Here is a 27,509-nt window from a genome sequence, read left to right as displayed (position 1 = left end):
TAACCCTAGCCCAAACCCTAGCCCTAGCCTTAGCCCTAACCCTAACTTTGTGCCCTAACTCTAACCCTAATCCTAGCCCTAAGTCTAACCCTAACCCTAATGCTAGTCCTAACCCTAACCCTAACCCTAGCCTTAGCCCTAACCCTAACCTTGTGCCCTAACCCTGATCCTAACCCTCCGCTCTCTACCAAGAGCCCAAAGTAGCCACCCACATGCCGCTGTTTCATCTTCATCTCCCCAGACAACGAAGCCTCAGCGCTCTAACGAGGTCGAGAGGATTCTCAAAGCTCTAACAAGGACAGTCTGCTTCACCTCTCAGGTCCCATCCTCCTTTGGCCTGAGCCAACATTCACCCACATTCCAGTGCCCAGCTGGAGGCAACCTCAAGCCTCCTCCACAGCCTCCCTGGGTCCTGGTGTTTTCAATGATTCCCCGTCACCGGCTCCTCACCTACCTCAAAACCAGCTAGGTAGGTGTTTGAAACGCACTTTCTATGGCACCAACCCCGGTCTTCTGGACGTCACCATTGACCCCACCCACCAGCTGGGGACCAGATGCCCCAGGCAAGGCTCAGCTGACCCCAGTCCTGCAACCCCTCCAAACAGTTACAGCCTTCACCCTCTTCACCAGCACCCACCATGCCAGGCCATCTCTGAGCTCCTCCGCTGAGATGCTGAGCTCCTTGTGCCTTAACCATACTCCTAATCCTAAACCTAGCCCTAGACCTAAACCTACCCTAGCCCTAACCCTAGTCCTAGTCCTAGCCTAACCCTAGCCCTAACCCTAACCCTAACCCTAACCCTACCCCTGCCCTAGCCCTAACCCTAACCCTAACCCTAACCCTAGCCCTGCCCTAGCCCTAGCCCTAACCCTAGCCCTAACCCTAACCCTAACCCTAACCCTAGCCCTGCCCTAGCCCTAACCCTAACACTAGCCCTAACCCTAACAGGCAGTCACTGCTATCTGGGCACTTTGCTGGGAGTCTTGGTCTGGTCTGGAGTTGCAGTCCTGGCTCCAACCCTGAAGCAGGTGTGGCTATATGGATGCTGAACACAAGAGGGCAGCAGAGAATCACCCTCAGCCAAATGGGTGCCTCTGGCTGACATTAGAGACAAGCCCAGATAAGGATTTTTAACCTATGTCCAGTGTGGGAAGAAAGGGAAGCTTCGCACTTAAGGACTCAGGCTCCGGAGCCACACTGCCCAGGTTCATGTCCCAGCTCTGTCTCCAGGGCCCCAGCTTCACAGGCGTGACACCCCAGCAGTCACACGGGGACCCTCTCACTCCTCAGTTGCTTGTCATCTTAATATTTTTTACAATAAGGGTGTTTTTTGTGGTTTTATTTTTGCACAATCAATTATGTAGCTGGTCTGATCTGTCACTTACTAGTTGAGTTTTCTTGGGCCTAGGGTCGCTTGTGAGGATTCTTTGAATTAACATGAAAATTTATTATGAAGACACAGTCTCAGTTACTATATTATTACAGCCTTCAAAGGTATAACCGCCAGATTACCGAAGGCTGCTGTCACCGCCACCTTGTGATGAGCCACCGACCAGCCATCTATCAGTCCACCTATCTGCCAATCACTTGCTGGGGGCCATGAAAGTGAATCTGACCTTGGTCCTGACCCTGAGGAGCCCGTGGTTGAACGTGAATCTGACCTTGGTCCTGACCCTGAGGAGCCCGTGGTCGAACAGCCAAGCCTCTGGTCACCAGCTAACATTCCTTCCTTCCCGTTCCTGGTGCCAATGTACAGGTGAGCACAGGTGAGCTGGCAGCCACAGGACTGAATTGCCACAGCCACCAGGGTCTGAAACAGACCCGTTCCTGCGGGTCCGCTCGGCTGTGCCAGCGGTGTGACCGTGGGGAGGGCATTCCTCCCGCCGAGTCCCATCTGATGGAGATAACCACCCTCCCTGCCCTAGGCAGTTCGGCTCAGTGGATAGGGCATGGGCCCATGGACTGAAGATCCCGGGTTTGATTCCCGTCAAGGGCACCTATCTCGGTTGCAGGCTTGAGCCCCAGCCCTAGTCAGGGAATGTGTGGGAGGCAACCAATTGATGTGTCACTTTCACATCAATGTTACTCCCCCAATTCCATTCTCTCTCTAAAAAAAAAAAAAAAAATCAATGGAATAATATCCTCGGGCAAGGACGAACAAAATAGCCACCTCCCTGCTCCTGGCTCATCAGAGATGGAGAGGAGATGTGGGCTGTGGACAGGCTGGGTCTGTCACCGGGGCTGTGTGTGATGGCACCACCAGATGGCGGGTTCTCTAAGGGCATCCCCTCTCCATGCCTCTGCTCAAAGCCTCAGGCCTCTCCAGCTCCCGGAATGAGGGGCAATGTATGTTTGAAAGAGCTGGTTTCACACCCTGGAGCTTGGGGAGTGTGGAAAGCAGCTTTGGGCAGGTGCCGAGGGACAGGTGGTAGAGTGTGATCAAGAGGACAGTGCCCTTCCTGCACGGAGGGGGTCAACCTGGGGGGGGGGGAAGGCAATGCGGTAGAAAGAGCCCCCTCTTAGGGAAGGAGGCCTCAGCTCGGCTCCAGGAGTTGGGACAATGCCTTCTGGGTGCCTGGGAGCCAGGGTCCTGCCCTCTCTGGGTCTCCCTGTGTCCATATGTGAGGTGGTCAAGTGGCCACCTTGCTGCTCTTCCAGCTTGAGTTCAGTAAGAGACACTGCCAATGCTTGGCTCCTGTCCCCTCTATGCTCACTGCCCCCCCCCCACACACACACTCACACACACTCACATACACATACACACACTCACACACACACTCGCACACACTCACATACACACACACACTCACACACACACACACTCACACACACTCACATACACACACACACTCACACACACTCACACACACACACACACTCACACACACACTCTCACACACTCTCACATACTCTCACACACACTCACACACACATACACACTCACACACACATACACACTCACACACACATACTCACTCACACACACACTCACACACAGTCACACAGACACACACACTCACACACACACACTCACAAACACACACACATACTCACTCACACACACACTCACACACACATACACACACTTACACACACACACACACACACACTCACACACACACACTCTGCTGGCTGCTCTCTACGGGCACCCGTGACTGTGACTCTCTGCCTGAGGGGTTCTCCATGGAGCAGAGAAGAGAAGCCCTTGCTGAGTGACAGTGTGACCACCCCAACCATCCGCCAGGAGGAGGGGGCAGTCTCCAACCCAGGACACAGACACTGACTTGGTCACCAAGGGAACATTCTTTCCAAAATTAAGGCTACAGCTGTAGAAGCTCCCGCTCCGTGGTCTCCGCCCACTCCCACCAGGCACTAAGGCACCTTTTGGGCCATAAACACCTTCTGTGGAATGACCCCTAAGTTCCCCCAGATCGTGGAGGCTGAATGGGCCTCCCCTTCACAGCTCAATACGCTCTGTTTGGGGTGACTTCCTGGCTGTGTCCTCGGCAAGGAGCTCGGTGAAGAACGCCACTTCCTCATCTTTCAGCTTCTGGGCTGCCTGGGTGGTGGCGCCGATCTGCAGGTACCCTTCCTGCTGGTCATACACGGGCCAATGGGGCAGCCCCTCCCCGTTGGGGTTCCTGGAAACAGAAAAAAAAATCAAATAGAAACGCCCCAAAGCTACTGTGTGGTCCCAACAACTCCCAGAGATGTGCAGGGATCCCCCAGCTTCATCTCTCCCAGCAGGCTCCACGCCTCCAGAGACAGGGGCCTCCCCATCTCCTGGGAAGCCTGTCCCTCTGAGAGCTCTCATGTCAGAGGTCTCGGCCAGGAGTGTGACCATCAGTGTCCGAAGATACCCCTCCCAACAGATACGCCCTGCCCCGCCCCAGCCCCGCTCCGGCTGCTCACCCATTCCGAGCGAAGTTGGCCCAGAATCTCATCATCATCTTGCTGAGTTTGATCTCCTCTTCTGAGGCGCCGTCTGGAGGGAAGAAGAGGAAAAGTCTTTGCTACTCCATGTGTGGTCGTGGGCCGGCAGCAGCCACACCACTGGAGTGCTTGTTGGAAATCCAGAACCTGAGCCCCCACTCCAGACCTACGGAGAGGAAAGCTGCATTTTAAGTCGCCCTGGGTCACCTGTGTGCGCCTGAAGCTGGGGAGTTACTGGTGGAGGACTCAGCCAAGGGCGGCAGTCGACGCATCAGCTGAGGCCTTGGTGTTCTCGGCCCGCCCGCCCGCCCGCCCGCCCTCTTCAGAGCTGCAGTGCCACGCCCAGGGTCTCCCCTACAGCCGCCCACCGCCCAGGATTGTCCTTCTGGGGTGTGTCCTCGATCTCAGTCACCCACTCACATGTTCATTGGATCTGAACAATAACAGAGGTGCGATGACCCTAAGAAGTCATCCAGTCAGGATATGGCTCTGGTGTGTCCCAAACAGCCCTGAGGTGGGTCACACACAAGTTGTCCATCAACGCTGATAGTTAAGGTATTAAAGACATTTAGGAATATGATCTTTTAGAGAGAGGTTGTCTCTAAAAGATCATATTCCTAAATATATTATATTTTTTAAAATATGAGCATTAGATAGACAGATAGTTGGGTAGGTGTACAGAGGGATGTATGTTAGCCCTGATTCAAGGTTAACACCAATTCTAGCCTTACTCTTACATTCTTTTTTTATTATTATTATTTTTTTTTCTTCTTCTTTTTTTTTTTTTTTTTTAGAAAAGGGTTATAACACACTGTGGCAGGTACCAACTCCCTAATGGGTATGAGGAAAGGTGAGACAACCCATTCCATCTAGGAGCTGGGAAGCCTATGTTTCTGATCTGGGCACTGCCGGGGGCACTTCCGGCCCACGTCAGTGAATCAAGACCAGCAGATTCTCTCCGAGAACTCTAGCACACCAGGACAATAGCTGTCAAGATGTGACTCTAGTTTCGGGCTTACTCTTACATTCTGATAGACTCTTGTGAGTGGGACGTGATTGGTGACATTCTAGCCCATGAGCAGGCCCTGTCTTACTGATGTCCATTGTGCACGTCAGAGCAAGAGAGAGGGGGACCTTTGTCGTTCAACCTGTCACGGTGAATTCAGGAAATGAAGACACAGAGAAAAGAAGGAACCTGCCGAAGGCCACCAAACCAAGCCTTGACCCCAGACCCCCTACCTCTGAGGACCATCACCTTTTAAAAATGGAGACCCGAAGACTGAGAAGATCTCATCCCCGTGGTCCCCTACCACCGCCTTGGGCCTCGTGTCTGACGAGAAGCTTGGGCGATACCGAAACTCATACATGTAGGTGGGGGCGCCGGCATCTGAGAAGACAGGATTGACACGTGGTTCATTTTACCCGTTCCACACCTGGATGGTGTCAAGGCCTCCGGGGGCCCTGAGCACTCAGGGAGTTAGTGGCACACCTGGGTCCTGAGCACAAGACAACAACAAGATGAACAGCAGCTGCCCAGGCGAGTGCCAGGGGTGTGCTGGACAGTGTCCCGCACGCGGGTTATCAGCATAACAGAGAACTGAGATTCTGAAAAGGGTCCTGGCCTGCAGACTCTGGAAGGGGGACTCCTAGAAAAGGAAGGACCCCGAAGGAACACCTCCTCTCTAGCTGAGCTCACCCGTCGCTGACCTCACACCCCACCCACACCGCCCTGGGTCAGCGCCAGAAGGTCCCGTGGTAGATCCCACACACACAGGGATGGACGAGAGCTGACCACAGACGTGGACATTCTCCAGACCACCTGCCCCACACCTGCCGCTGCTCACCCTTTGGGCTTAGTTGGCCCCAGGCGACCCTCCTGATTCTATGCTTGGTTTCACTTCTCCCCCAGCTCCACTGGCTCTGACCTTGGGAATCTTCCAAGACACATCTTCCAAGATCAGCCATCTAGCCCCACAGACCCCATCGCTCGGGCGAGGAGCCCCTGTGGCAGACACTGTCAGTGCCTCACCATATCCCTACTTCTGGGCAGGCCAGCCCAGCTTCACCTCCAGCATCTGGAGCTCTTTGCCTGAGGGCTTCAGCCAGCAGAGACCACTCTGCCCGTAAGTACAGCAGGCCGGAGCCCTAGGGAATGAGCCACCCCTTGGGAACAGCCTTTAACCAATGAATCATGCAGTTGGGGGCTAAGTACCCTAGCTCCCTCGTCTCTCAGGATGACCCTGAGACATGTCTTCTGCTGGGCCCCAGAGCACCGGCTCCAGGTGCCCACAGTGCACACATGTTTGGCCGTGCAGCAAGCCTGGCTCCCTCTCCTTCCCACGCCACTTCTCCACTCCTCTCCTGGTGTTCCTGGGATCCCCTCCAAATAAACTAGTTGCATTTAGATCCTTTTATCAGAGTCCGCTTCTGGCAGAAACCCAAACAGGGCAGTGCCCCACCCCAGGCCACATGGAACCAGCCTCGGAGGCCTGACCCTCAGCAGGTGGCACAGCTATGTCTCTGCTGAGGGGTGGGCAGGACAGACAGCGAAGTGGGTGGGGTTGGTGTCCCTTCCTGTCCAGTCTCTGGGACTCACCTCTGTGGCCACGGGCCACAGTCACAGCTGGGACACCAAATACCACATCTCCCAGCAACTCCAAGAACCGGTCTTTCTTTTTGACAGGGTCGTCGGTCCCTCCTAAATACTTCTCAATGACCGCTGGAGTCAGTGCCTCGGGGATGTTCTGAAATGGACCAAGAGTGAAAGTGACCGCCACCCCGGTGGAGTGACACGGCTTCTCCAGCCAGTGAGCAAGCTGTGCAAACCCTCCCCCCCACACCCCCCAGTGTCTACAGCGATGTTCTCAAGTCCTGTGCATACCCTCCCTCCCCCAGTGGCAATGTGGGAAAGGCCAAAATGGGAAGAAAACCCTCTGGCCCCAGTCTTCATTCTGCCATTTAATTGCTCAGTGACCTGGGACAATCCCCTGTCCCTCCTTGGGTCTCAGCCCGTCCCGGGATTCCCTAGACCCTTACAGTGATGGGGTAAGACTTCCACAAGAGTGACGTGGCCGCCTTCTGGTCCAGCTTGCCTTCAGAGATCGGGTAACCCATCATCTGTTGAAACAACAGGTTGGCAGTCGTGACTCATTTGGGAACTAACGGGAAGAACCAACTGACCAAACAACCAAACCAACGCAGGCCGGGAGACAGCTGGTCATGTCTTGATGGGCAAGGTCTCTGATGAGTTGGGAAAAATCAATGAATGAAAGGGACTTACATCCAGAAACCCATGGAGAGTGAAGATGAAGTAAACGTTAAGTGACGCCGACTCGGCCCTCTGCCATATAATGCAAGCTAGTGTTGAAGGACAGAGCTCTGGGGGACGACACAGACCTCACAAATACCCCGGGCATCTAAGATGACCGAGGAAGCCATATCCTGTCATGATGGCTTCGGTCCTTCGGCGTAACCTCTGAGACCAGGCTCAGGTGAGAAGTGCACAGCAGCTCTGCACATAACCATCCCATCCAACCTCCGCACTAAGAGCCTTGGCCAAACTCTGACATGGCTCCCAGCAGCGCAGGCTGGGCCCCTAGGTGACTGATCCCAGCCCCCTGAGAAGGCTCTGTGCTGCCAGGAGAAGGCACTGTTTGTTCAGCCAAAGCCTGTCTCTGCCCTTAGAGCTGTACATCTACCACCCACGCTGTCGCTCAAGGACCTGGGAGCCGTCCCTCCGAAACGCAGACATGCAGGGGATAACTCTGCTCTCTCCCCCGGTCCCTAGCTTCAGTGGGCACCTCGCTGCAACGGGCACCCCTGCCTGCTGACATACACACAGGAGAGGTGTGCTTCTCCTCCAGAGAAGTGCCACTTCACAAATCCAGGGGGCCTGGTCTCATGGCCACCCCATCCCCCTGCATGGCAGCCTTTACACGGCTCCAGCCTTACACTTCAGGGTTTGAGTGGAGTTCACACTGGATCTTACCCCTGCTGCAGTAATATAACTGAATGAAACCTGTTCCTACCACTTCCACTGGTATCGGGCTTTATCTTCGACAGAAGGGAAAGCCCTTCCTAACATTTAGAAGTCAATTTTACCACAGAGGAAGGAAGTTTCTCTGACTCCTTCTAATTGGATGACTAAGAGCATGCCTGGGGATTTATGGAGAAACTGGGAAGCATTGAGCCCAAGGGGAGAGGCTGCAGGGCCCCAGGCCTTACTCCTGAGCTCCTCTCCTTCCCAGGCCTCAGTTTCCCCATATGCACAATAATTCTCTCTACCAGCACCGACATTCCAAGGTTCTTAGACTGGAGACAATCAGAGTTTGGGAGAGGGGGCCCCAGGGCTTTACCACCCAGGTGTCAGTTGGGCCATCCCAGAGAAGGTTTCCATGGAAATGTCAACTCGTGCGGAGGGAACAGCTGCCCTGGACCCAGAGCGGGGTCTGGAGAAGGAAGACATCCTGTGACCAGAGATGGGAGGCTGGTGGGATGGGCATGGAGGCGAGTCTAAGAGGCCCACGCAGGCCCACGCGGGCTCACCATTGGAATAATCCAGCCGAACTCTTGCTGGTTGATTCCGACGATGTACGGAACGGAGTTGAACTGCTTTTCAGCTAGAAGCTCCTCCGGCATCTTCGGCAGCAGCACTCCATCAACCACAGAGGTCAGGAAGGGGTGGCTCTGGGAAGGGGACATAACAGTGTTCGTGCTGCCCTCCCCGGTCACCTCCACGTCCTTCTCTCAGCGCGTCTGAGCACGGCCAGCACCACACACCTGTGTGCCTGTGGGCAGCGGCACCGAGCTCAGGTCCTAACAAAGCAGCTGAGTCTGTGACCCCAGCAGGCAGAACTGGTCCCCAAGGGATTAGCAGTGGGCAGGTGATGGGGGGGCGGGGGAATCTCCCTCAAATTGAAATATGTAAAAATATTGTATTTTATATAAAACTTTCAGCTTGAAGTTTATGTATATCTATAATGTATCTCTCTCATGACAGTCCATTCTCATTATTCACGGTGGTTACACTCCGTAAAGTCACTGTGGACTCCAAGTTAGTGAACCCTGAGCCATGGCTCCCAAATCCCACTATGTACACTCAAACCACCAGCAAACTCCATCCCCAGTTCCCAGTTTCTTTTTCTCTGTAACGCTAGCCATCATCAAACACACTCCATTTTTATTTGTTTACTGTACTCTCTCCTCACTCCTAGAGGGCCGGGGGTGTGTCTGCTTTCTTTGCCTCTGTCCATGGTCTATCCCACCTCCCTCCTCCCCCGCACTCCACACCCCTCCTCCGCCGGGCTCAAAACTTGGGTCCCGGCACATAGTACTCAGTGCTAATGAAATTGTTGCTGAATGACTGAATGCATTTCATTCAATCCTCAAGACACCTTCTAGGGTAAGTGCTACTGCCCCCAGAGAGAAAGCAGAGGGGGCAGGACTGGGAGACGTTGCAGAGGTAATGGCATTGGAGCCTGGTGGCCCTCTGGAAGGTGGGAGGAGAGGAGGAAGGAGACGGGGAGGACGCTGTAGGAGTTTCCTGCGTGGCTGGGAGGAGGGTGGTGTCCTCAGGACTGAGGTTCCTGGCTCCCTTCCTGATGACCCTGCACATAGTGGCTAATCAGTCCTGCAGCCTCACAGGAGATCTGGGCTCCTCCATGAAGGCTCCTGTGACTCCTGATGCAGCTACCTCCCTCTCCTCCTCCCCCTGGGGCATTTTTGGGAGCAGGAAATAAAAACAAGAAAGGGTGTAGAGCCCGGCCAGCCTGGCTCAGTGGTTGAGCATCAACCTATGAACCAGGAGGTCACGGTTCAATTCCCAGTCAGGGCACATGCCCGAGTTGCAGGCTCACTCCCCAGTGTGGGGCGTGCAGGAGGCAGCTGATCAATGATTCTCTCTCATCATTAATGCTTCTATCTCTCTCTCCCTCTCCCTCTCCCTCTCCCTCTCCCTCTCCCTCTCCCTTCCTCTTTGAAATCAATAAAAATATATATATTTTTTAAAACTACCAAGCCGAAACCGGTTTGGCTCAGTGGATAGAGCGTCGGTCTGCGGACTGAAAGGTCCCAGGTTCGATTCCGGTCAAGGGCATGTACATTGGTTGCGGGCACATCCCCGGTAGGGAGTGTGCAGGAGGCAGCTGGTCGATGTTTCTAGCTCTCTATCCCTCTCCCTTCCTCTCTGTAAAAAATCAATAAAATATATTAAATAAATAAATAAAAATAAAACTACCAAAAAAAAGAAAGAGAGAGAGAGAGAGAGAGAGAGAGAGAGAGAGAGAGAGAGAGAGGAAGGAAGGAAGGAAGGAAGGAAGGAAGGAAGGAAGGAAGGAAGGAAGGAAGGAAGGAAGGAAGGAAGGGAGGGTATAGACTGGGCCCAGGAGACACGGAGTTAGTGGCTAAGAGCACTGGACTGGGAGTCATAGGAACAGGTTCTGGTCGGACATCTGGTCCTCCTGGCTGTGTTACCCAGGCCAGTCACTGCCCCTCTCTGGGCCTCAGCCATGTATTAACACAAGGAGTTACTATGCGCCCACAGGGAGAAGTCTCTCACTCATCTTTAACCAGAGCTTAAAGGTGTCCAGATTTGAAACGTGTCATCCAGAAACCAAAGGTCCTTACCTCTCGGGGGTCTCCATGTAAATCAAGGCTGAAAAAATTCTGTGGAAACAAAGGCAGAGTATGTGGGTGAGGAGGCTTCCTGGGGAAAGCTGCCCGCCAAAGGTATCCGCTTCTCCCTCCCGGTGCCGCCCTGACTGGCCAAGAGGAAGTGGGCAGGGCATTGGCTCCCCTGGGCATGAGCTCAGGGTCTAGCTGTGGGTGGGGGAGGGGAGCTCTGGAGAGGATGTCTGTTGTGTGTGCCTGCCCTGCCCTCCATCCATTCCCCCTTCTTGTTCCCCAGACAACAACGCCCCAGTTTTTTAAGGGGGCCTCCCTCACCCTCATTCCATGAGTCCAGACATCTATTAGAAGACCTGCTCCATCTTCCTGACCACAGAGATTAGCTCATGGATTGGCACGGTGCCCATGTCAGGCCAATAGAGTTTACCCCAAAACTCTTGCTAGAATTAATGGGAAAGGGGGTTTCTAAGCAGATTGGATATATGTCTAGACTAGAGTGCTGTTGTGGCCTTGAACCTCCCCAAGGGACAAACCTGCCTGAGAGTAAACCAACGCTGAGAGGTAAACGTTGAGGGGTAGAGACAGAGTCTAAAGAATCCATGTGTGTCTGGGTCCAGCCAGGCCCGAAGCCATCTACCCCTGACCTTTTCAGTCATCTAAAGATTCTGTTACAACACATTCCTTTTTCTGCTCAAGACACTTGGCAGAGAGTTTTCCCATCTTGCATCTGAAAGTCCTCAATCATATAACCTCACTGAAACTCACCCCACCCCATGCTTCTCTCTGAGTAGGCTCGCCACTATTGCGCTGGTTGTCATGCTACACTGTAGCTAACAGGTCTGACTAGTAGGTAGAAACTAACCAGCAGGGTCCCTTCATTATGGGTTGTACTAGAGGCCCAATGCACGAAAATTCATGCAAGAATGGGCCTGCCTTCCCCTGGCTGCCAGCACTGCCTTCGCTCTGGCTGGAGCTGTCTTTCCGCCATGGCAACGACGCAAGCGTCCTGTCCTGCCCCCAGCCGCTTGGCGCCTGCGTATGCAAATTAACCCGCCATCTTTGTTGGGTTAATTTGCCTACTCACTCCTGATTGGCTGGTGGGTGTTGCAAAGGTACTGTCAATTAGCATGCTTCTCTTTTATTAGTGTAGATAGTTCTACAGGCCAGGTGTTTATGGTGTGTGTGTGTGTGTGTGTGTGTGTGTGTGTGTGGTGTGTGTGTGTGTGTGTGTGTTGGGAGAGTGGATAAACATGGAAAGACTGCCACATGATCCTAGAAAATCTCAGAAGGGTAACATGGGTTCTCTGAGTTTTCCCCAAGTTACCAGTCCTCCCCTTAGCACCTTACAAGCTGGGTCCTCTTGTGCCACGTGGAATAAATGTGTCTCTTTCCAGGCATCAGAAAACAGCTGTGTTTTAATTCTTTGCAAACACTGGTCACCTTTTTTGAGTCTAAGAAACTGGGACCCAAGCCCTAAGGCCACCCTGGGTTCAACCCATGGATGCAGAGCGGAGTTCCGAGCAAGGGCCTGCCCAGGGGGCCCAGGAATGTTTTCAGAAGTCCACAGGGTCCAAACAGCAAGTCCGGGGACTAAGGTTACTTTTGGGCTCACACTCACCCCCTCCCTGAAAAAAAGGGAAGAGTTCCCATTGGCCCTAGACGCTGTATTCTCTGGGTGTCTGTCACACTGTAGCTTCCCTGTAATGATCCATGCCATAGCCACCCTTCAATCCGAAAATGTCACCTTCTCTGTGAGTTATCCCTGCTGATTAAAATGAATGATCCTCTTCTCTGTACTCCCACCACACTGGCGGATGGATGGATGGATGGATGGATGGATGGACGGATGGATGAACTGATGGATGGATGGATGGACTGATAGATGGATGAATTTGGTCAATACATGTAGTATGGGTGCCTTCGGTGGTTGAGTAGATAAATGGGTGATAACTAGTATATACATGATAAATGGATCATTGATTTTAGAGGGATGAATGGTGAAGTAAAGATGTATGGTGGTTGGATGATGCATGAACGACTGATAATAGATAAATGAAAGTCATGGATAGATTGATATTGGGATGAGAAAAGGATACTGATGAATTAGATATATTTGTGGAGGGATAGATAGATAATAAGATGATGAATGGATGGATGGTTAGCCTAGGATCACAGCTGAGGCAGGGTCTCAGAAAATCTAGAAAATTGGGCCACCACTGGATAATAACTGATCATTTCTAAATTAACCAAGAAACATTTTGACAACCTTACTGAAGTCTTTGTTCTTGATATCCCCCTTCCCCAAATTCAGAATGGTAGTTACCTCTAGGAGTAAATAGTGTCTAATTTCTTTCAAAAAATATCTCTGAAAACAAGAATGGCACCATAGTACATTTTGACCGAGCTGGAAGATTATTACACTATTGATCATTATGTTAGTTTTTTACTTTGCTAACATTTCAGATATTTCATAATAAAAGAGAAGAAAAGAAATTCCCTATTTAGGTTGAGGGGTGCCATTACTCCCCCCTGTCCCAGGCAGCATTTCTGGGACAAGGGGGCAGCTGAGGTGACAAGCCTGGGCCAAGCTCCCAGGGCGGGCACCCGTGTGGCCCGAGAAGGGAGGCACCTACCATCTTCAGCGACGTCTCCAGGAGCTCGTCCTCCGACTTCTGGCGCAGGCAGTGCACCAGGCTCGCCGAGGTGGTGGTTTTGCAGCCGGCAAAGGCAGCGATTTGCTGCAGAAATCACAGGGGACAGGGCGTTCAAGAACCGTGCCCCTCCTGTCAACCAGTAGATGTTCCATCCCAACCTCAACTTCTAAAGGCAGCGGGGGAGGTGGCGGGGGGAGGGGGCAGCAGACATTTCTCTGGACCAGCAGGTGTGGGTCCTGGGCCTCAGTCATGCTAATTACACAGCTTCTGTCTCAGTTTCCTTGTCTCTCTTAAAATGGACCAAAGGATCTCACAGCTGGATGTCTGAAGAGGGGCAGCCTGGAGTGGGCTTAAGGCATGGCACCCAGAATCCCACTGTCTGGTTTCAAATCTCGGCTCATCCTCTTACTAGCGTTTGGCTCTTTCTAGTGAATCGTGCACAGTGCGGCCAGAGGAGAAGCTGAAACAGAGCAGAAAGCAGGCTCTTCCCTGGCGGGCCGTGGAGAGTGCCCATGAAGGGGGCTCGGGGGAAAGTGCTATGAAGAATAAAAAGTCTTAAATTCCCTTCGTTCGCCCATTTCTAGTTCCTGTGTGACAGCAGAATCCTGCCCCACCTCTGCCACCTGTTTCCTCTCAATAAATCCCCCCTTTCCTCACTTAAGCCTGGCCAAGTGGACTTCTGTTGTTTACAACCAAAGAGTTCTGGAAAACCTTCTCGAAATTCCCTCCGTCTTCGTCTCCTCCCCTCCTCTTTACGAGCCAGCCCCTTTAAGCCTGGCGGCTGCCCCCACCAAACCAGGAAACCACTCTCACAGCCCCACTAAAACGCTCCGTCCCCGACCCCAGGGGGCGCTCCTCAGCAGAGCCCCTGACAATGTCCCCAACCTCAGCTCACTCCAGTTCCCTCTGCTCTTTCTGCTCTGGCCCATCAGCCTCTCTCTCTTTCTCTCTCTCTCTCTCTCTCTCTCTCACTCAAGACTCTTCCTCCTGCCACAGGACATTTGCACACGTCGCTCCTGCTTCCTAGGACATTCATTTCTCACCAAGCAGGTGACTGCTCATCCTGGCGATCTCACCTTAGTGATCACTTTCTTCAGGAAGCCTTTCCTGAGACCCTCCCCCTACACCCTGCCTGCACTAAGTGCTCCTTTTGAGTTCTGTCATGATGTTAAGTACCTCTCCTTCTTGCTCCTGCCACGGTTGACATTGTATAGCTGTGTGATTATGTAGTCATTAATCCGTCTCCTCATTAGAATGGAAGCCTCACAAGGCTGCTAGGTGTCTGGCTGTATCAAAATTATTTGTTGCCGGGCCAGCGTGGCTCAATGGTTGAGCGTCGACCTATGAACCAGGAGGTCACGCTTTAATTCCCGGTCAGGGCACATGCCTGGGATGCAGGCTCGATCCCCAGTGTGTGGCCTGCAGAAGGTAGCTGATCAATGATTCTCTCTCGTCATTGATGTTTCTCTCTCTTTCTCTCCCTCTCTCTCTCTCTTCATCTCAAATCAATAAAAAATATGCATATTAAAAAATTATTTGTTGAGTGAAATGAAATTATGAATAAATTCTCCAGGAACCCCCCCTAGTCACAAGGTCCCTTGGGGAGAAACCACTCCAGGCCCAAAGGTGGCAAGGGGCGGGGTCCCCAGGACTCAGGCCCTCAGAGAGACAATGGTCCACTCCCCACGCTCGGCCCGGCAGCCCACTGTGGCACCCTCTGGGGAGTGTGGTCCGGGGACAGTGATGGTGCTGGCAGGCCGGTCCGGAGCCTGAGTCCCCGCGCTGCCCTGATACCTTGCGGACCTTAGCAAGGGGCGTCTGCTCTCTGGCCCAGTTTGCTCAGCAGTAAAGCTGGGAGGGAGGGTGAGGCGTCTCCTTGCTCCTCCACTCAGCCTTTCTTCTGTGATGATGTGGGCATGCCAGCTGAATCCCATGGCCACGGAGGCCCCTGAGGACTCCAGGGGCGCAGAGCAAAGGGGGAAGGGCTGCCCAGCGCGAGACCTACCTGAGCTGTGGCCTTCATGTCTTTCTTGACCAGGGAAGCGATGAGGGCCACACCGCTCTCAGAGATGGCTCGGTGGAAGAGATTCTTGGCCAGGGGGGATAACACCTGGGAGGGGGGCGGAGAGAAGAGAGTTGAGGGTCACGGGGAGGGGTCTCCAAGAGCTTCCCTGCCTCCGTCCTGGCCCATTCCCCGGGCTCAGTGGACATAACCGGGCCTCGCCTGGCCTGCTTCCCAGGCTGGCCCTGAGGCCGTTTCTGTAAGAAAACCTCAGCTGGAGAAAGCCAGGGACACAACAGGAAGTGTGTGGCAAGCGCTGACTGTAGCCATCAAAAGTCTCTGAAAGGCAGTTTGGCAATTCCTGGTAACACTTTCAAGACAGAGTTCTGAGTCTGCGTTTCCATTCCTAAGAACTCACCCTAAGGAAAGTGATCCTGGAGGCACACCACGATGTCTGGGGTGCCCGTGCTGCTCATAACGGGGAGAGTGGGAAGGGACCCAAGACTCCAGCATGATGACATTGGGTCAGTAAACTACTTTTTAATTCTTACCAAGGGATACTATAAAAATAAAATTATGGGAGAGTACTTCATGGTTAGGAAAATATTTATGTTAGATTGTAATGTTAAAGAAGTTTATTTTAAAAATCACAGATAAATGATAGATAGATAGATGATAGATAGATAGATAGATAGATAGATAGATAGATAGATAATCGGGTGAGTCAGCAAAAAAAAAAAAAAAAAAAAAGACTAGAAATATAAGTGTAACATGTCCGTGGTGATGATCCCTGGGTAATAACATTGTAGGTGACTTCCTTTTCTTCTTTGGGCTTAACTGTACTTCTCCTTTTTCCCCACTTCACAAAATATAAAAGCTTCCTCTAACTATGAAAGCAAACATGTTTTGAAATATGGTAGCAGCGCTGACCCTCTGCTCAGCTGTGAGGCACTGGAGGGCTTCCGGCAGCTCCCAGCGCCTTCTCATCGGTTCTCCGTCTTTGACTCTCCGTGTGCTCTCCGGCCCCATCTCCCACTCCAGGCTCCCAGGCGTGTCTGTGTCCCACGTCCCCTGTCCCATTCCCACGCCTACGCCACCCTCCATTCCCCTCCCCTCTCACTTGCTTCCTCCAGCCCTGCTCCCTCCCGTGTTCACAGAGACTGCTGCCCTCCTTCGTGGGCGTGGAGAAACCACAAGACCGCCTGTTCTTAGTGAGTGCTCGTGTCCTCCTGACACGTATGTAGGTCTGGCTTTAGGCCCCACAGCGACACTTGGCCCAACTCTCCCAGTTGCCTCCTCTTCATAATTTATACCCACCCCTGCTCCCCAAGAGGAGTGAGAAGAGTCCCAATGGAGAAGTGATGAGGAACTCCACCAAGTTGGGAGGAGTGTTGCAGGTGGGGCTGGCGATGATGATGGCCCCAGGATGCTAGCTGAGCCCTGCGCTCCCGGGAGAGTTGGGCCATTAGCTTTCCACCATCTGCCTCTGTGCAGAGCAGGGCCAGCCTTGGATCCAGGTCTCGTTGAGAAAGGTCGCGGGTCTCCCAGGGATCCCATCCGCAGCCACATCGGGGCCAGGAACACTTACGAGAACAGAGACACTTTCCCCTCCCGCTGACTCTCCGAAGATGGTCACCGAGCCTGGGTCCCCTCCAAAGCTGGCAATGTTCTCCTGGACCCAGCGCAGCGCGGCCAGCTGGTCTAAGTGGCCCCAGTTCCCCGGACAGTGCTCATCCCCTGTGCTGTGGGTAAGAGAACAGTTGGGGGGGGGGGGTAGAGTCATCATGGCAGGATTCCCAGGACCATAGCTTGGGCTGGGGGCTCTAGGGGAGCCCCCCACAGCCCAGACGCAGAGGTGTCCACTGCCTTCCCTCCCTGCAGCATTGCTTGCTTAGCTCTCCATTCACTCACCTGGCATGGGCTTACTGAGCATCTGCTATGTGCCATCACTGTTCTAAGAGCCCGAAGCAAAACAGGCAAAATCTCTAACTACACGGAGCTCACGGTACAGATCGTCAACAAATAAACAGGTACATATAAGAATATAGCACCAGTTAGCGAAAACGCCCTCTGGGTAAATAAAACAGGGTCAGGGAGAGGGCAGGGGTGGGACAGTGGGGTCTTATTTCAGATCAGATGTAGAGGGAAGACCTCTCTGAGGCAGCCGCATTGGAGTAGAGATCTGAATGAATGAGCACAAGAACCTTGCAAATATCCAAAGAAAGGAATTCCAGGTGACAGAGATAGCACGTGCAAAGGCCCCGGGGTCCAGTGAACAAAAGTGTGAATGTAGAACATGCAGCCAAGAGAAGGAAGTATCTCAAAAGAGTGTGAGGGGTCATGTGTGGGTGCTGCCAAGGTCGGGCCCAGAGCTGGTGGGTCATTGGAGACCTCCACCAGACCAGTCCAGGGGCGTGGTCTGAGGAGAAACCCGACTGGTGTGGGGAGAGGAGAGACTGGAAGGAGAGAAGGCGTGGAGAGCTGATGGAGCAGTTCTGATGTGACGGGGAGCAGAGAAACGGGCCGGGGGGTGAAAGAGATGAAGAGTCTCAATGAAGGCGTTGCATCCTGGGACATGACTCCCCTCTAACCCTCCTCCAGCCCTACAGGTCTTTCCAGTGAGTGTCCACCCCACCTCCAGCCTGTCCATCAGCCATCGCAGGGTCCAAGGTCCTGGGGCCGGTGCACTGAGAAAACCTACCAGTAACTCTGTCCTAAGGAAACCTGGTTCCTGTCTCCATGGAGACTCCATGGAGGAGACTCTAGCCTTGACTCGTGCACGTGCCAAATGCGGAAGGAAATGGGGCGAGTGACCCCGACATTCCTCCTGGGAGGGTTGTCGTCTGGAACAGATGCTCCGACACCTCCCAGCTCCAGCCACACGTTCCGTCACCCATCAGCACTCACCGAGCTCCGCCCAAGTCTGCCCTTCCTTCCTTTCCCGTGAGAGGTGAGGAGCTGAGCCTGCCGCGCTAACTGCTGTGCTGCTGTCATTGCAGAGGTGCGCGGTGGGCTGTGGCAGCACAGGTCAGAAGGAGGTGAGCATTTCGGAGGAGGGCATGCTTGAGTTGGGCCTTACGGGATGAATAGGAGTGGGTCGAGCAGAACAGGCATTCCAGGCAGAGGGAACAGCACACGCAAAAGCTCAGAAGCAAGTGGACCAGTGTGGTTGGGAAATGAGACGGTTTGTGAAGCCCAATTAGGAAGGGATTTGGATGCCTTCCTAGGGAACTGACACAACATGACCAGAGCTGGCTCCTACCACCCTCCCTTCAAGGGCCAGTGTGCAGTGAGGAGTCCAATATCTCACCTGAAGAATCCCCAGAGGCCCAGGCGGTACTGAATGGTCACCACCACCACGTTCTCATGGGCAGAGAGGGCCAGCCCGTCATAGGTGGACGCCCCGCCCACCAGCAGACCACCTCCGTGGATCCACACCATCACCTGGACAGGGAGGAAGCCACACAGGTGACAGGGAGGAAGCAGAGCTGGGAAGGACCTGGAAGGGTTGTCTGGTTGGTCAGGACTCGAGGAGGCTGTTCTCAGCCCCCAGCAAAGGTGGCGCAGGCAATCACTCTCCTCCCCACGCCCCCAGCTGGGGCCAGGCCACCCCACCCATGCACCTGGCTGCCCCTGCCTGCCTGCTCCCAAGGCTCTTCATGCTGAGAACAGCATCACGGGCACGGCCAAGGCCAAGGGGGTCGTCCTCTCCCAAACACTCCCATCATCCTCATGCCTGGGCCCCTCACCCCGCTCAGCGCACTCTGCCTGGGCAGCCCTTGGATTTCAGCGTCATGAGTCACCTCTTGTGCGGTGAATTCAATTCCTCTCGTGTGTGAATGACTATCTCAAGAAGCATCCATGCCCCCCCAGGAACTGCCCCCAGCAGACCCACCCCCACCTTCTCGCTGTCTCTGGGCCTCTGGATATTGAGGAAATGTTGACTCACTGGGACATGGCCCCAGCCAAAGACCATTAGGAAGGGAAATTAGCTCGAGAACGTCTCAGATATGTAGGCAAAGTCAAGGACAAAGGACACTGCTTCCTGGACGGCCCAGCTCGGCCTCCACACCCCTGTGCCCCCTGGGATGCCGGTCAGAGCAGGGTCCTTGCGGCTGACAAAGACCACCCATGGGCTCGGTTTTTTTCAGAAAACCCCTGCCCTGGTCCTGCCAACCCGACTGGGTGGCCTCGCCTTCCCCGGCTTCTCTGTCTGAAAGGGAGGGGTGGGGTGTTGCCTTCTCGGTGAGGTCCCGTCAAGCTCTAACTTGACTGGAAAGCGTGCCTTAGCTTCTCTGGGAACCAGATTCCTGACCTTGCAACTAGCAGTCGTCACGCCTGTCCCTCTGTTCGCCTGAGAGAACGTGGGAAGAACTGACTGTAGGTCACAGATGCACAGCCAAGTCCCCCGGAGGCACCAGGACTATTGCCAGGGGAAACTGAGGGATGGAAAACCTGTGTTTCCTGGGGTCACGCGGCCTGGCCGGGGAGAGCAAAGGAAGCCCGGGGCCCGGAGACAGCCGTGGCTGGGACACTCCCCCGGACGCTGCCTTCCTCCTCCCCGGTCCACACCAGGAGGTCCCGCCAACGTGGAACGCACACCTTACCGGCAGCCTGCTCTTCCTCCTCAAGTCGGCGGGCGTGTAGACATTTAGGTAGAGGCAGTCCTCAGAGAACTTGAGAGGAATGTTCTCCTTTCTGTTGGTAAAGAGCTCCGAGAGAACCTGGCCTGACACGGCGTCTTGGGAGCACCTGGGGGTGGGGGTGGGGTGGGGGGAGAGAGATACTCAGGTTCAGCGGAGCCGCGCACAGAGCCGTGGCCTGGGAGCTCCGTGCTGGTCAGAGCTGCTCTGCCCAGAGAGAAGGCTCTGAGTGGGTAGGAAGCTATGTGAGGGGTGGGCCTGGGCGGGCCCCCTAGGGCTCACTGAAGCCTCCCAGGACCATGGATAGTGAGAAGGCCTGGCTCCTCTCCTCGTCCTGGCAATTTCGGATGAACCGGGTCAAGGACAGGAGGCTGCCCGCCTGGGAGAGGGTTGTCCTGCACGCCCTGGACGCAGCCCGGCTCTGTGCTGGGCTCCCACCGAGGGTGCAGTGGGGCCGTGCACCCCCACCAGGTAACCCAGGTGGTCGAGTCTACAGGAGACTCCCACTCACTCAAATGGCAGCAGACGTGGGGGGCCCGTGACAGGTCAGGGGTGAAATATTTGTAGGGCGACATCAGGAGAACTGCTCCAGCCCCTGGTGACCTTGAGTGAACCCCTTCCCCGCTCTGGGCCCCCATCTGCCAGGTCTGAGTGAGGGGAGTGTTTTCTGGAAGAGTCTTGCAGCCCTGACATGCTAAGAGTCTATCACCAGCCCATCCGTCCCAGGCAAGCGCTGCTGCTGGCCCTAATAACAGATTGTAAGCAGCCAGTAAGCCCTCCCAGTGGGTCAGGCATTAATTACTCCTTGTGACCAGATAACTAGACACACCTGGGAACTGAGAACTTGCCAGGTCCACAACCCAAAGCACTCCCACCCACACACCCCGTGGCTCACTCCACTCTCCAAATATAGCAAAGTCCAAGTCAGGAGAATATATAGAGTCAGTACCTCTGATCCCCATCAGCTGCTTAATTTTTTTTAAAAAAAATTTTTCGGAAGCATTTAGTATCCTATTTATACTAATAAAAAGGTAATATTCTAATTAGACTGGATAGACTGTACGTCTTCCGGATGTCCTTCCGGACAAAGCCGAAGCAGCTGCGAGGGCCAAGGAGGGCCAGCAGCCACGGTGGCTGCAAGGGCCAAGGACGGCGGCCGGCAGTGGCAGCAGCAGCAGGGTGATGGGGGCAGTGCCTTCCCATGATCGTCCTGGTCACCTCCCACAGAGGGAGCCATCAGTAGGACATCCCCTGAGGGCTCCCAGACTGTGAGAGGGGGCAGGCTGGGCTGAGGGACCCCCCTCCCCAGTGCACAAATTTTCGTGCACCTGGCCTCTAGTTCTAACATATTACATAATGTATGCATTAATTTGCATATTGTTTATCATCTATCTCTCCCGGCTGGAATACAAGCTCCATGAAGGTAGGAATATCTCCTTGTGACTCCTTCACTAATGGAGCCCAGGAACCTAGAACATGCCTGGCACACAGTAGGTGCTCAATAAATACTTGTTGGATAAAGGACTCTAGCATGATGTGGGAGTTCTGGATTTTTTTGTTGTTGTTTATAAATATACTAGAGGCCCGATGCACGAAGATTCATGCAAGAATGGGCCTTCCTTCTCCTGGCTGCCAGCAGCGCCTTCGCTCTGGCCGGAGCCGCCTTTCCGCCTTCCCACGCCGCTTGGTGCCTGTGTAAGCATCCCACCCCGCCCCCAGCTGCTCAGCACCTGTGTATGCAAATTAACCTGCCATCTTTGTTGGGTTAACTTGCATATTCACTTCTGATTGGCTGGTGGGCATAGAGAAGGTATGGTCAATTAGCATGTTACTCTTTTATTAGGTAGATTTTTATTGATTTCAGAGAGGAGGGGAGAGGGAGGGAGAGATAGAAACATCAAGGATGAGAGAGAATCATTGATCAGCTGCCTCCTGCACACCACACACTGGCGATCAAGCCCACAATTTGGGCATGTGTCCTGACCAGGAATCAAACCGTGACTTCCTGGTTCATAGGTTGATGCTCAACCACTGAGCCACACCAGCTGGGCTGGAATGTTTTTAAGGATCTACCGTTTCTTAAGGATCCAGAACAGCGGAGAAGGCACTCAGAGGCGTGCCTTGGCGCTTTCCCGCATCCCTTCGAGGCAAACATTCCACTGAAAGATGCCAACACTTACATAGGCGGGTAGGAGGTGGTGTTCTTCACGAAGGTCCATGGCTCTGCAGGCTGCGGAGGAGCAAACCTCAGGGGTCCGAGCGGCGGCTTGGCAAAGGGGACTCCCAGGAAAACGGCCACGGGCTGTGCGAATCCTTCTAGGCTGACATACTTCCCCAGGACCTGGCCCTGTGCGGTGTCCACCACTGGGGCCGAAGGTGGGTGCCCTGTGGGCGTGGAGTGGAAGTGAGGACACACCCATGGTGAAAGGTTGGAGCTGGGCTCCAGGTGGGTCTTACCCCAGGTGACCCTGAAAGAGACCCCTCCACTCTTAGACTCCATTTCTTCTTACGTCAGAAAGAGAGGAGGTGAACCGGCCTTCCTAACTCACAGCGTCCTAAGGATCCCATGGGAATTGGAGGAATCACAGCATCAAGTAAAACATCAATGCAAGGAGAGCTGCTGGGCGCGGACAAGACACATGGTTTCCAGGCTTAGGAGCCTCTGGAAACAATTTTCCATTGAGGTGCTGGTGCTGAGCTGCAGGACGAAAGGGGGAGCAACAGGCAGCCCCTCTTCTCCGAAGCCTGAACCCTGCAGGGGGAATGAGCCACTTACTACTGGACCCCACTGCTGGGAAGGAAGAAGGAAGGGGTGGGTGTGATGAGAGAGGTATCCGTTAGGTGTTACAGGAGACAGAAGAGGGAGCAAGGCCTTCTGATTGGTGGCCTCATGGAGGTGTGCCCTTGGTGCTAGGACTTGTGGGAAGACTGAACAAGGGGAGATGGAACGGGGCGGGGGCGGGGGTGGGGGGAGAGACACCACAAGGCAACACCTGCCGGAGGAAGAGAGGATGACTCATTGGGCCTGAGCTATCGAAGGGAGTGGAAAGTTATCCTGGAATGAGAAGCTTCATGTCTGCAGGGCCTCGGGTGCCAGGCTAGGGGCCTGGGCTTTACGTAGTGGGTACAGGAGCAGAGCAGCCGTGAATGTTCTGGAGAACAAGTGAGACACGGTTGGCGTGAGAAGGTTCTGGTGGCTCTGAGCAGGGGCACGGAGCAGGGACAGAGCCCTCCCTCACTGGGCTGAATTCTCCCCTGCAGCCTCCGCATCAGTCCTGGTTCGACCTGCCAGGGGCCATTCTGAACTTGCAGACAGGATGGGCCCATCCCCCCACCTCCTCTTGCCCAGCCCCGCAGCAGCAGTGTGTTCCAGCGCTCCCCTTCGGAAATGACTCCTAGCCTCTCAGCCTCAATGGCTCCCCTCCAGGTCCTGACAAAAGGCCACCATCTCCCTCAAAGTGTGTGGCCAGAACAACAGCAACAACAACAAAGGAAATCAAATCTGGACTCAGCAAACCCCCCAGTGCCACTGGAGACCTGTTATGCAAAGGCGCTTACACAACTGCACCCGCGTCTCTGGCCATGCACAGCCAATCCCATGTTAACAGGCCCTCGAGGTGTTCTCCTCCGTTGTGGTTGCTAATTACAATGAGCATCAGACGGACTTCCTCGGAAGCGTGTGCATCAAGCTACCCAGGAGTGGTGTCATTGCAGGTGATGGTGTTTCTATGCGTTTTCCAAGTTTTCTGCACTGAGCATAGACTCCTTTGTATGAGCACAAGGATTTCTACGAATAAACCAGTGATGTCTGTAAGGAATGTTGCAGAAGGGCTTGGCCCCTGACCAGATGTGGGGGACGGAGAAGGGGAAGAAGATGAAGGAGCTGGCGCGGACGCCGAGTTCCATGTCAGACAGGTGCAGGGGAGCTGTCAATGAAATACCGGGTGAGAAGACAGGAAGCCGGCCCTTCAAGACCAGAGGAGGCAGGTGAGCGGGCCAAGGAGAATCATCTCCCTGAAGGTGAAGGTACAAACCACGGGTGTGTATGACGTCACTGAGGAGGCCAGGCGGAGAGAAGAGGAAAAGCCGCAGAGAAAGCACAGGGGAAGCTGCGGCCGAGACTGAGGACCATCCCCATCCGAGTGGCGGGAGGCGGGCACCGTGGTGGGGGCAGGGTGGAGGTGAGCAGCATGCAGGCCACGGGAGAAAGGGTGCCACGCGTGCCGAGTGCTTCAAAGAGGGGAAGGAGGGTGACGTCTGAGAAGAAACCAGACTTGATGAGCCTGGCCTTTATGAAGTCAATGATAACCTTCAGGAGACATGAAGCGCCCAGTAGCCCAGTTGGCCAGGGTGAAAAGTGGGTGGTTGTGTTGGGAGACCTACGCAGTCATGGTAACAGCAGCAGTTGCCACGTATGTTATATAGGTCATGTTTACATGTTGAGCATTTCCTGTGTATCAGATGGGCATTCCGGTCCATTGACTCTTCCCCAGAGCCTTGCCAGGGCGGCAGTAGTCTGCCCATTCTACAGATGGGAACAAGGAGGAAGTGGAGGCAGCCAAGCATGGGCTTTCTAAAGAGGGAAACGGAATGGCCTTGCCAGGAGGTGGCCAGCAGTTAGGGAACGCTCCACTCCTAACGTGGCTGCCTTCTTACTCTGCCCGACACTCAGGCAGGGACCTCCTTCTCTAAAGTGGGTGACAATGGTACACCTTCCTGGGCAGAGGGGGGGGGGGCTCTCCTGAGGATGAGATGGGCTGTTTCTTTGGGGATGGAGGAATTGCCAATGAAGAATCCTTAAATAAAGGGGTTGTTTTAAAGTGTCCTGTTTTAACAGGAACTGAGTGCATGCCACCAGAAAGAAAATAAAGCCCAGATGGGGCCTGGGCTGTCGGGGCACTGAGGGCCACCGCACTGTGGGTCCAGGAGCCAGAGACAGTATAATCATGCAGAAACTTCATTTTCTTTAATCTGGCCTTTATTTGTTTTTAATATATTTTTTATTGATTTCAGAGAGGAAGGGAGAGAGAAACATCAATGATCAGAGAGGACCTTTGATCGGCTGCCTCCTGCACGCCCCTCACTGGGGATGGAGCCCGCAACCTGGGCATGTGCCCTTGACTGGGATCGAACCCAGGATCCTTCAATCCACAGGCTGACGCTCAATCCACTGAGCAAAACCGGCTAGGGCTGGCCTTTATTTATTTATTTTTCCTTTGATTCTAACTGGCCTTACCCAGCACCCTGACTCACTCAACTTCCTTCTCCCTTGCTTAATCATGTAGCCCAAGCATGTCAAACTTGTGACCGGTGGGCCGCAAGTTTGACATGCTTGATGTAGCCCTCAGGACTACTGGTCAGCATCCAGCGGTCTTACGAACAAGGTCCTGGTTCAATTGACTATGGATTCAATGTTTTTAATCCTCACCTGAGAACATGTTTGGAGAAAGGAAGGGAGGGAGGAAGGAAGGGAAACATCAATATGAGAAACATCAATCGGTTGCCTCCTATACACGCCCTGACCTGGGATTGAACCCACAACCCAGGTATGTGCCCTGACTGGGTAGCAAACCTGCAACCTTGCAGTGCACAGGACGACACTCAACCGACTGAGCCGCTCCAATGGGACTCAACTGACTATTTAGACAGGGTTTTCAATCAAACGGGACACAGTATCTTGGCCTCCGTTGTGTTTTAGCTCCAGATCCAGGAAAGCGAAGTGATCCCATAGAACAAATCCTCACCATGTCTTTTATTTTCTGTTCTGATGCATCGACTGACATCCCAGGTATGGCTGACTCTGGAGGGACTGCCCTGCCCCTTAGAGTGAACCAGTCCTAGAGATAGTCACCCAACTGCCCTTCTGGCATGCCAGAGTCTGTGCCCCTGCCCCCATCCCTCAACAGCTTCTTTCTCGGGCTCTCACGCCCCAGCCACTATCTCCCTGCCCTAATCACTCCAGGGCCCGATCCCTGCCAACCTGCCAACCGCCACTGAAATTGGCTGTTTGCATAGCTTGCCCTGACCTGCAACCACCTTCGAGACTCTTGCCCTCATTCCCTCCTCCCTCGGTCCCTGGAGGTACCCGCAGCTTCACCCTGCGGCCATCATGGTGGGGGGCCCTCCCCCCTCTTGGAACTGGGAGTAACAGCCTATTTTCTCAGTGAAGTGGCTCCTGATCTGCTGGCCCTCCCAGCAGTGCCTGTTAAAACAGGACACTTAAAACAACCCCTTTATTTCAGGATTCTTCCGTGGCACTTCCTCCATCCCCAAAGAAACAGCCCATCTCATCCTCAGGAGAGCCCCCCCTTAGGGAGCCCCCTCCCCAAGGAGGTGTACCATGTCACCCCCTTTAGAGAAGGAGGCGCCCTGCCTGAGGACACGCACGCCCTCGGAGTGGCCCTCGGAGTCGATGTTAATGTGCGGCTAAGCCGCCGCACGATGTGGCCACATCTGGACCAACAAGCAGGGGATAAAGGAGCCCCTGCGGGCCCTCCCACAGGCGCAGGTTAGCCGTGGTCCGCGCGCCTGCCGCGTGCGCAGCGGCCGTCTCCACGGTTCCTCGCCCCTGGGTCTCCCGCAGACACTGGATGGCACTCCCATCACGCTGTTCGGAACTGCACCTGTCACAGGCTTGCCCTGCACGCAGCTCCCCCACCTCGCACCAGACACGGATTTCCAAATGTGCCCCCTCCCCCCGCTATTTGCATTTCACAGGGACTCACCCCAAGCTGTGAAAGTGGCCAGGGATCCCAGGACCAGAGGGAAGAACCACATTGTGGGAGGACGGCAGCTCCGGGCTGCAGGTCTCAGTGCCAGCGCCTCCGTCTTGGCGGTGCGGCCCGCCCCTCAGCTCCCGCCCGCTGCCGCCCTATAGCTAATCAGGAAGCAACACCAAAGCTCCCGGTCAACGGCTCGCGCTGGGCGCAGCCAGGGCCTCTAGGCCACGCCCACCCAGAGGTGACCCTCTTTCCCCTAAACAGCCGGGACACAGCTCTCGGGTTACCTGAGTTGTCAAACAACTTGTTACATAAGAGTTTCTCCCTTGGACACTCCAGCCTGAGCGGGCAGTGAGCTTCCCAAGGCTGGACAGGGGGAGGCGGTGGTCTGGGGCCTCAGAGCAGGCGGCAAACTTTGTGAGCAACTCCTAGCCCACAGCTGCTCAACTGGGGAATTTAGGACAAATGTCTTAGCTTCCCATGTGGGGGTGGGGTGGGGGGTGGGGGGTGAGGAGAGGGGGAGGTGGTGGTCAGTCCCCAGAGGTAACTGCTTCTATAAAGATAGCCCTGGCCCTAGCCAGTTTGGCTCAGCGGATAGAGCGTCAGCCTGCGGACTGAAGGGTTCCGGGTTCAACTCTGGTCAAGGGCACGTACCTCGGGTTGCAGGCTCCGCCCCGGCCCAGACCCTGGTTTGGCTCGGAGGCAGGGGGCAACCAATCGGTGTGTTTCTCTCACGTCGATATTTCTCTCCCTCTCTCTTCCACTCTCTTTAAATATCAATAGAAAAATATCCTTGGGTGAGGATAAAAAAAATTAAAAAGAAAAAGAAAAGATTGCCCTGGGGTGGGGTTCCTATCTTTTATCCAGGGAATAAAACACGGGTCATGAAGCGCACCCGGACAAAGAGCACCCCATATCTCTGCACACCCGGGG

The 27,509-nt window shown here is 54.3% G+C and overlaps 1 protein-coding gene across 1 annotated transcript; it reads right to left on the bottom strand.

Annotated features, from left to right (window-relative positions):
* Window positions 1-3,303: 3,303 nt before the first annotated feature.
* On the bottom strand, window positions 3,304-26,721 carry CES1 (carboxylesterase 1). The gene is made up of 14 exons (XM_079799536.1): window positions 26,583-26,721; window positions 22,038-22,242; window positions 19,822-19,966; window positions 18,525-18,658; window positions 16,803-16,956; window positions 15,218-15,322; window positions 13,192-13,296; window positions 10,559-10,597; window positions 8,480-8,620; window positions 6,971-7,051; window positions 6,531-6,678; window positions 5,190-5,321; window positions 3,914-3,986; window positions 3,304-3,642 (listed from the first exon to the last, which is right to left on the bottom strand). The coding sequence occupies exons 1-14, from the start codon at window positions 26,632-26,634 to the stop codon at window positions 3,459-3,461; spliced, it is 1,698 nt and encodes a 565-aa protein (XP_079655662.1). The 5' UTR covers window positions 26,635-26,721; the 3' UTR covers window positions 3,304-3,458.
* Between the last annotated feature and the right edge of the window lie 788 nt (window positions 26,722-27,509).

The sequence above is a fragment of the Cnephaeus nilssonii genome, assembly GCF_951640355.1.
Source record: "Cnephaeus nilssonii genome assembly, chromosome: 20".
Lineage (NCBI taxonomy): Eukaryota > Metazoa > Chordata > Mammalia > Chiroptera > Vespertilionidae > Cnephaeus > Cnephaeus nilssonii.
Note: the sequence above shows the minus strand (reverse complement) of the source record. Positions and strands in the feature narration are given on the sequence as shown.

Coding starts and splice junctions, on each gene's coding strand:
- CES1 (XM_079799536.1), bottom strand. CDS start 26,634: ATGTGGTTCTTCCCTCTGGTCCTGGGATCCCTGGCCACTTTCACAGCT. Junction 10,598..13,191: donor TGGAGACGTCGCTGAAGATG/GTAGGTGCCTCC, acceptor TTGTTTCCACAG/AATTTTTTCAGCCTTGATTT. Junction 6,679..6,970: donor GGAAGTCTTACCCCATCACT/GTAAGGGTCTAG, acceptor GGTCCATTTCAG/AACATCCCCGAGGCACTGAC.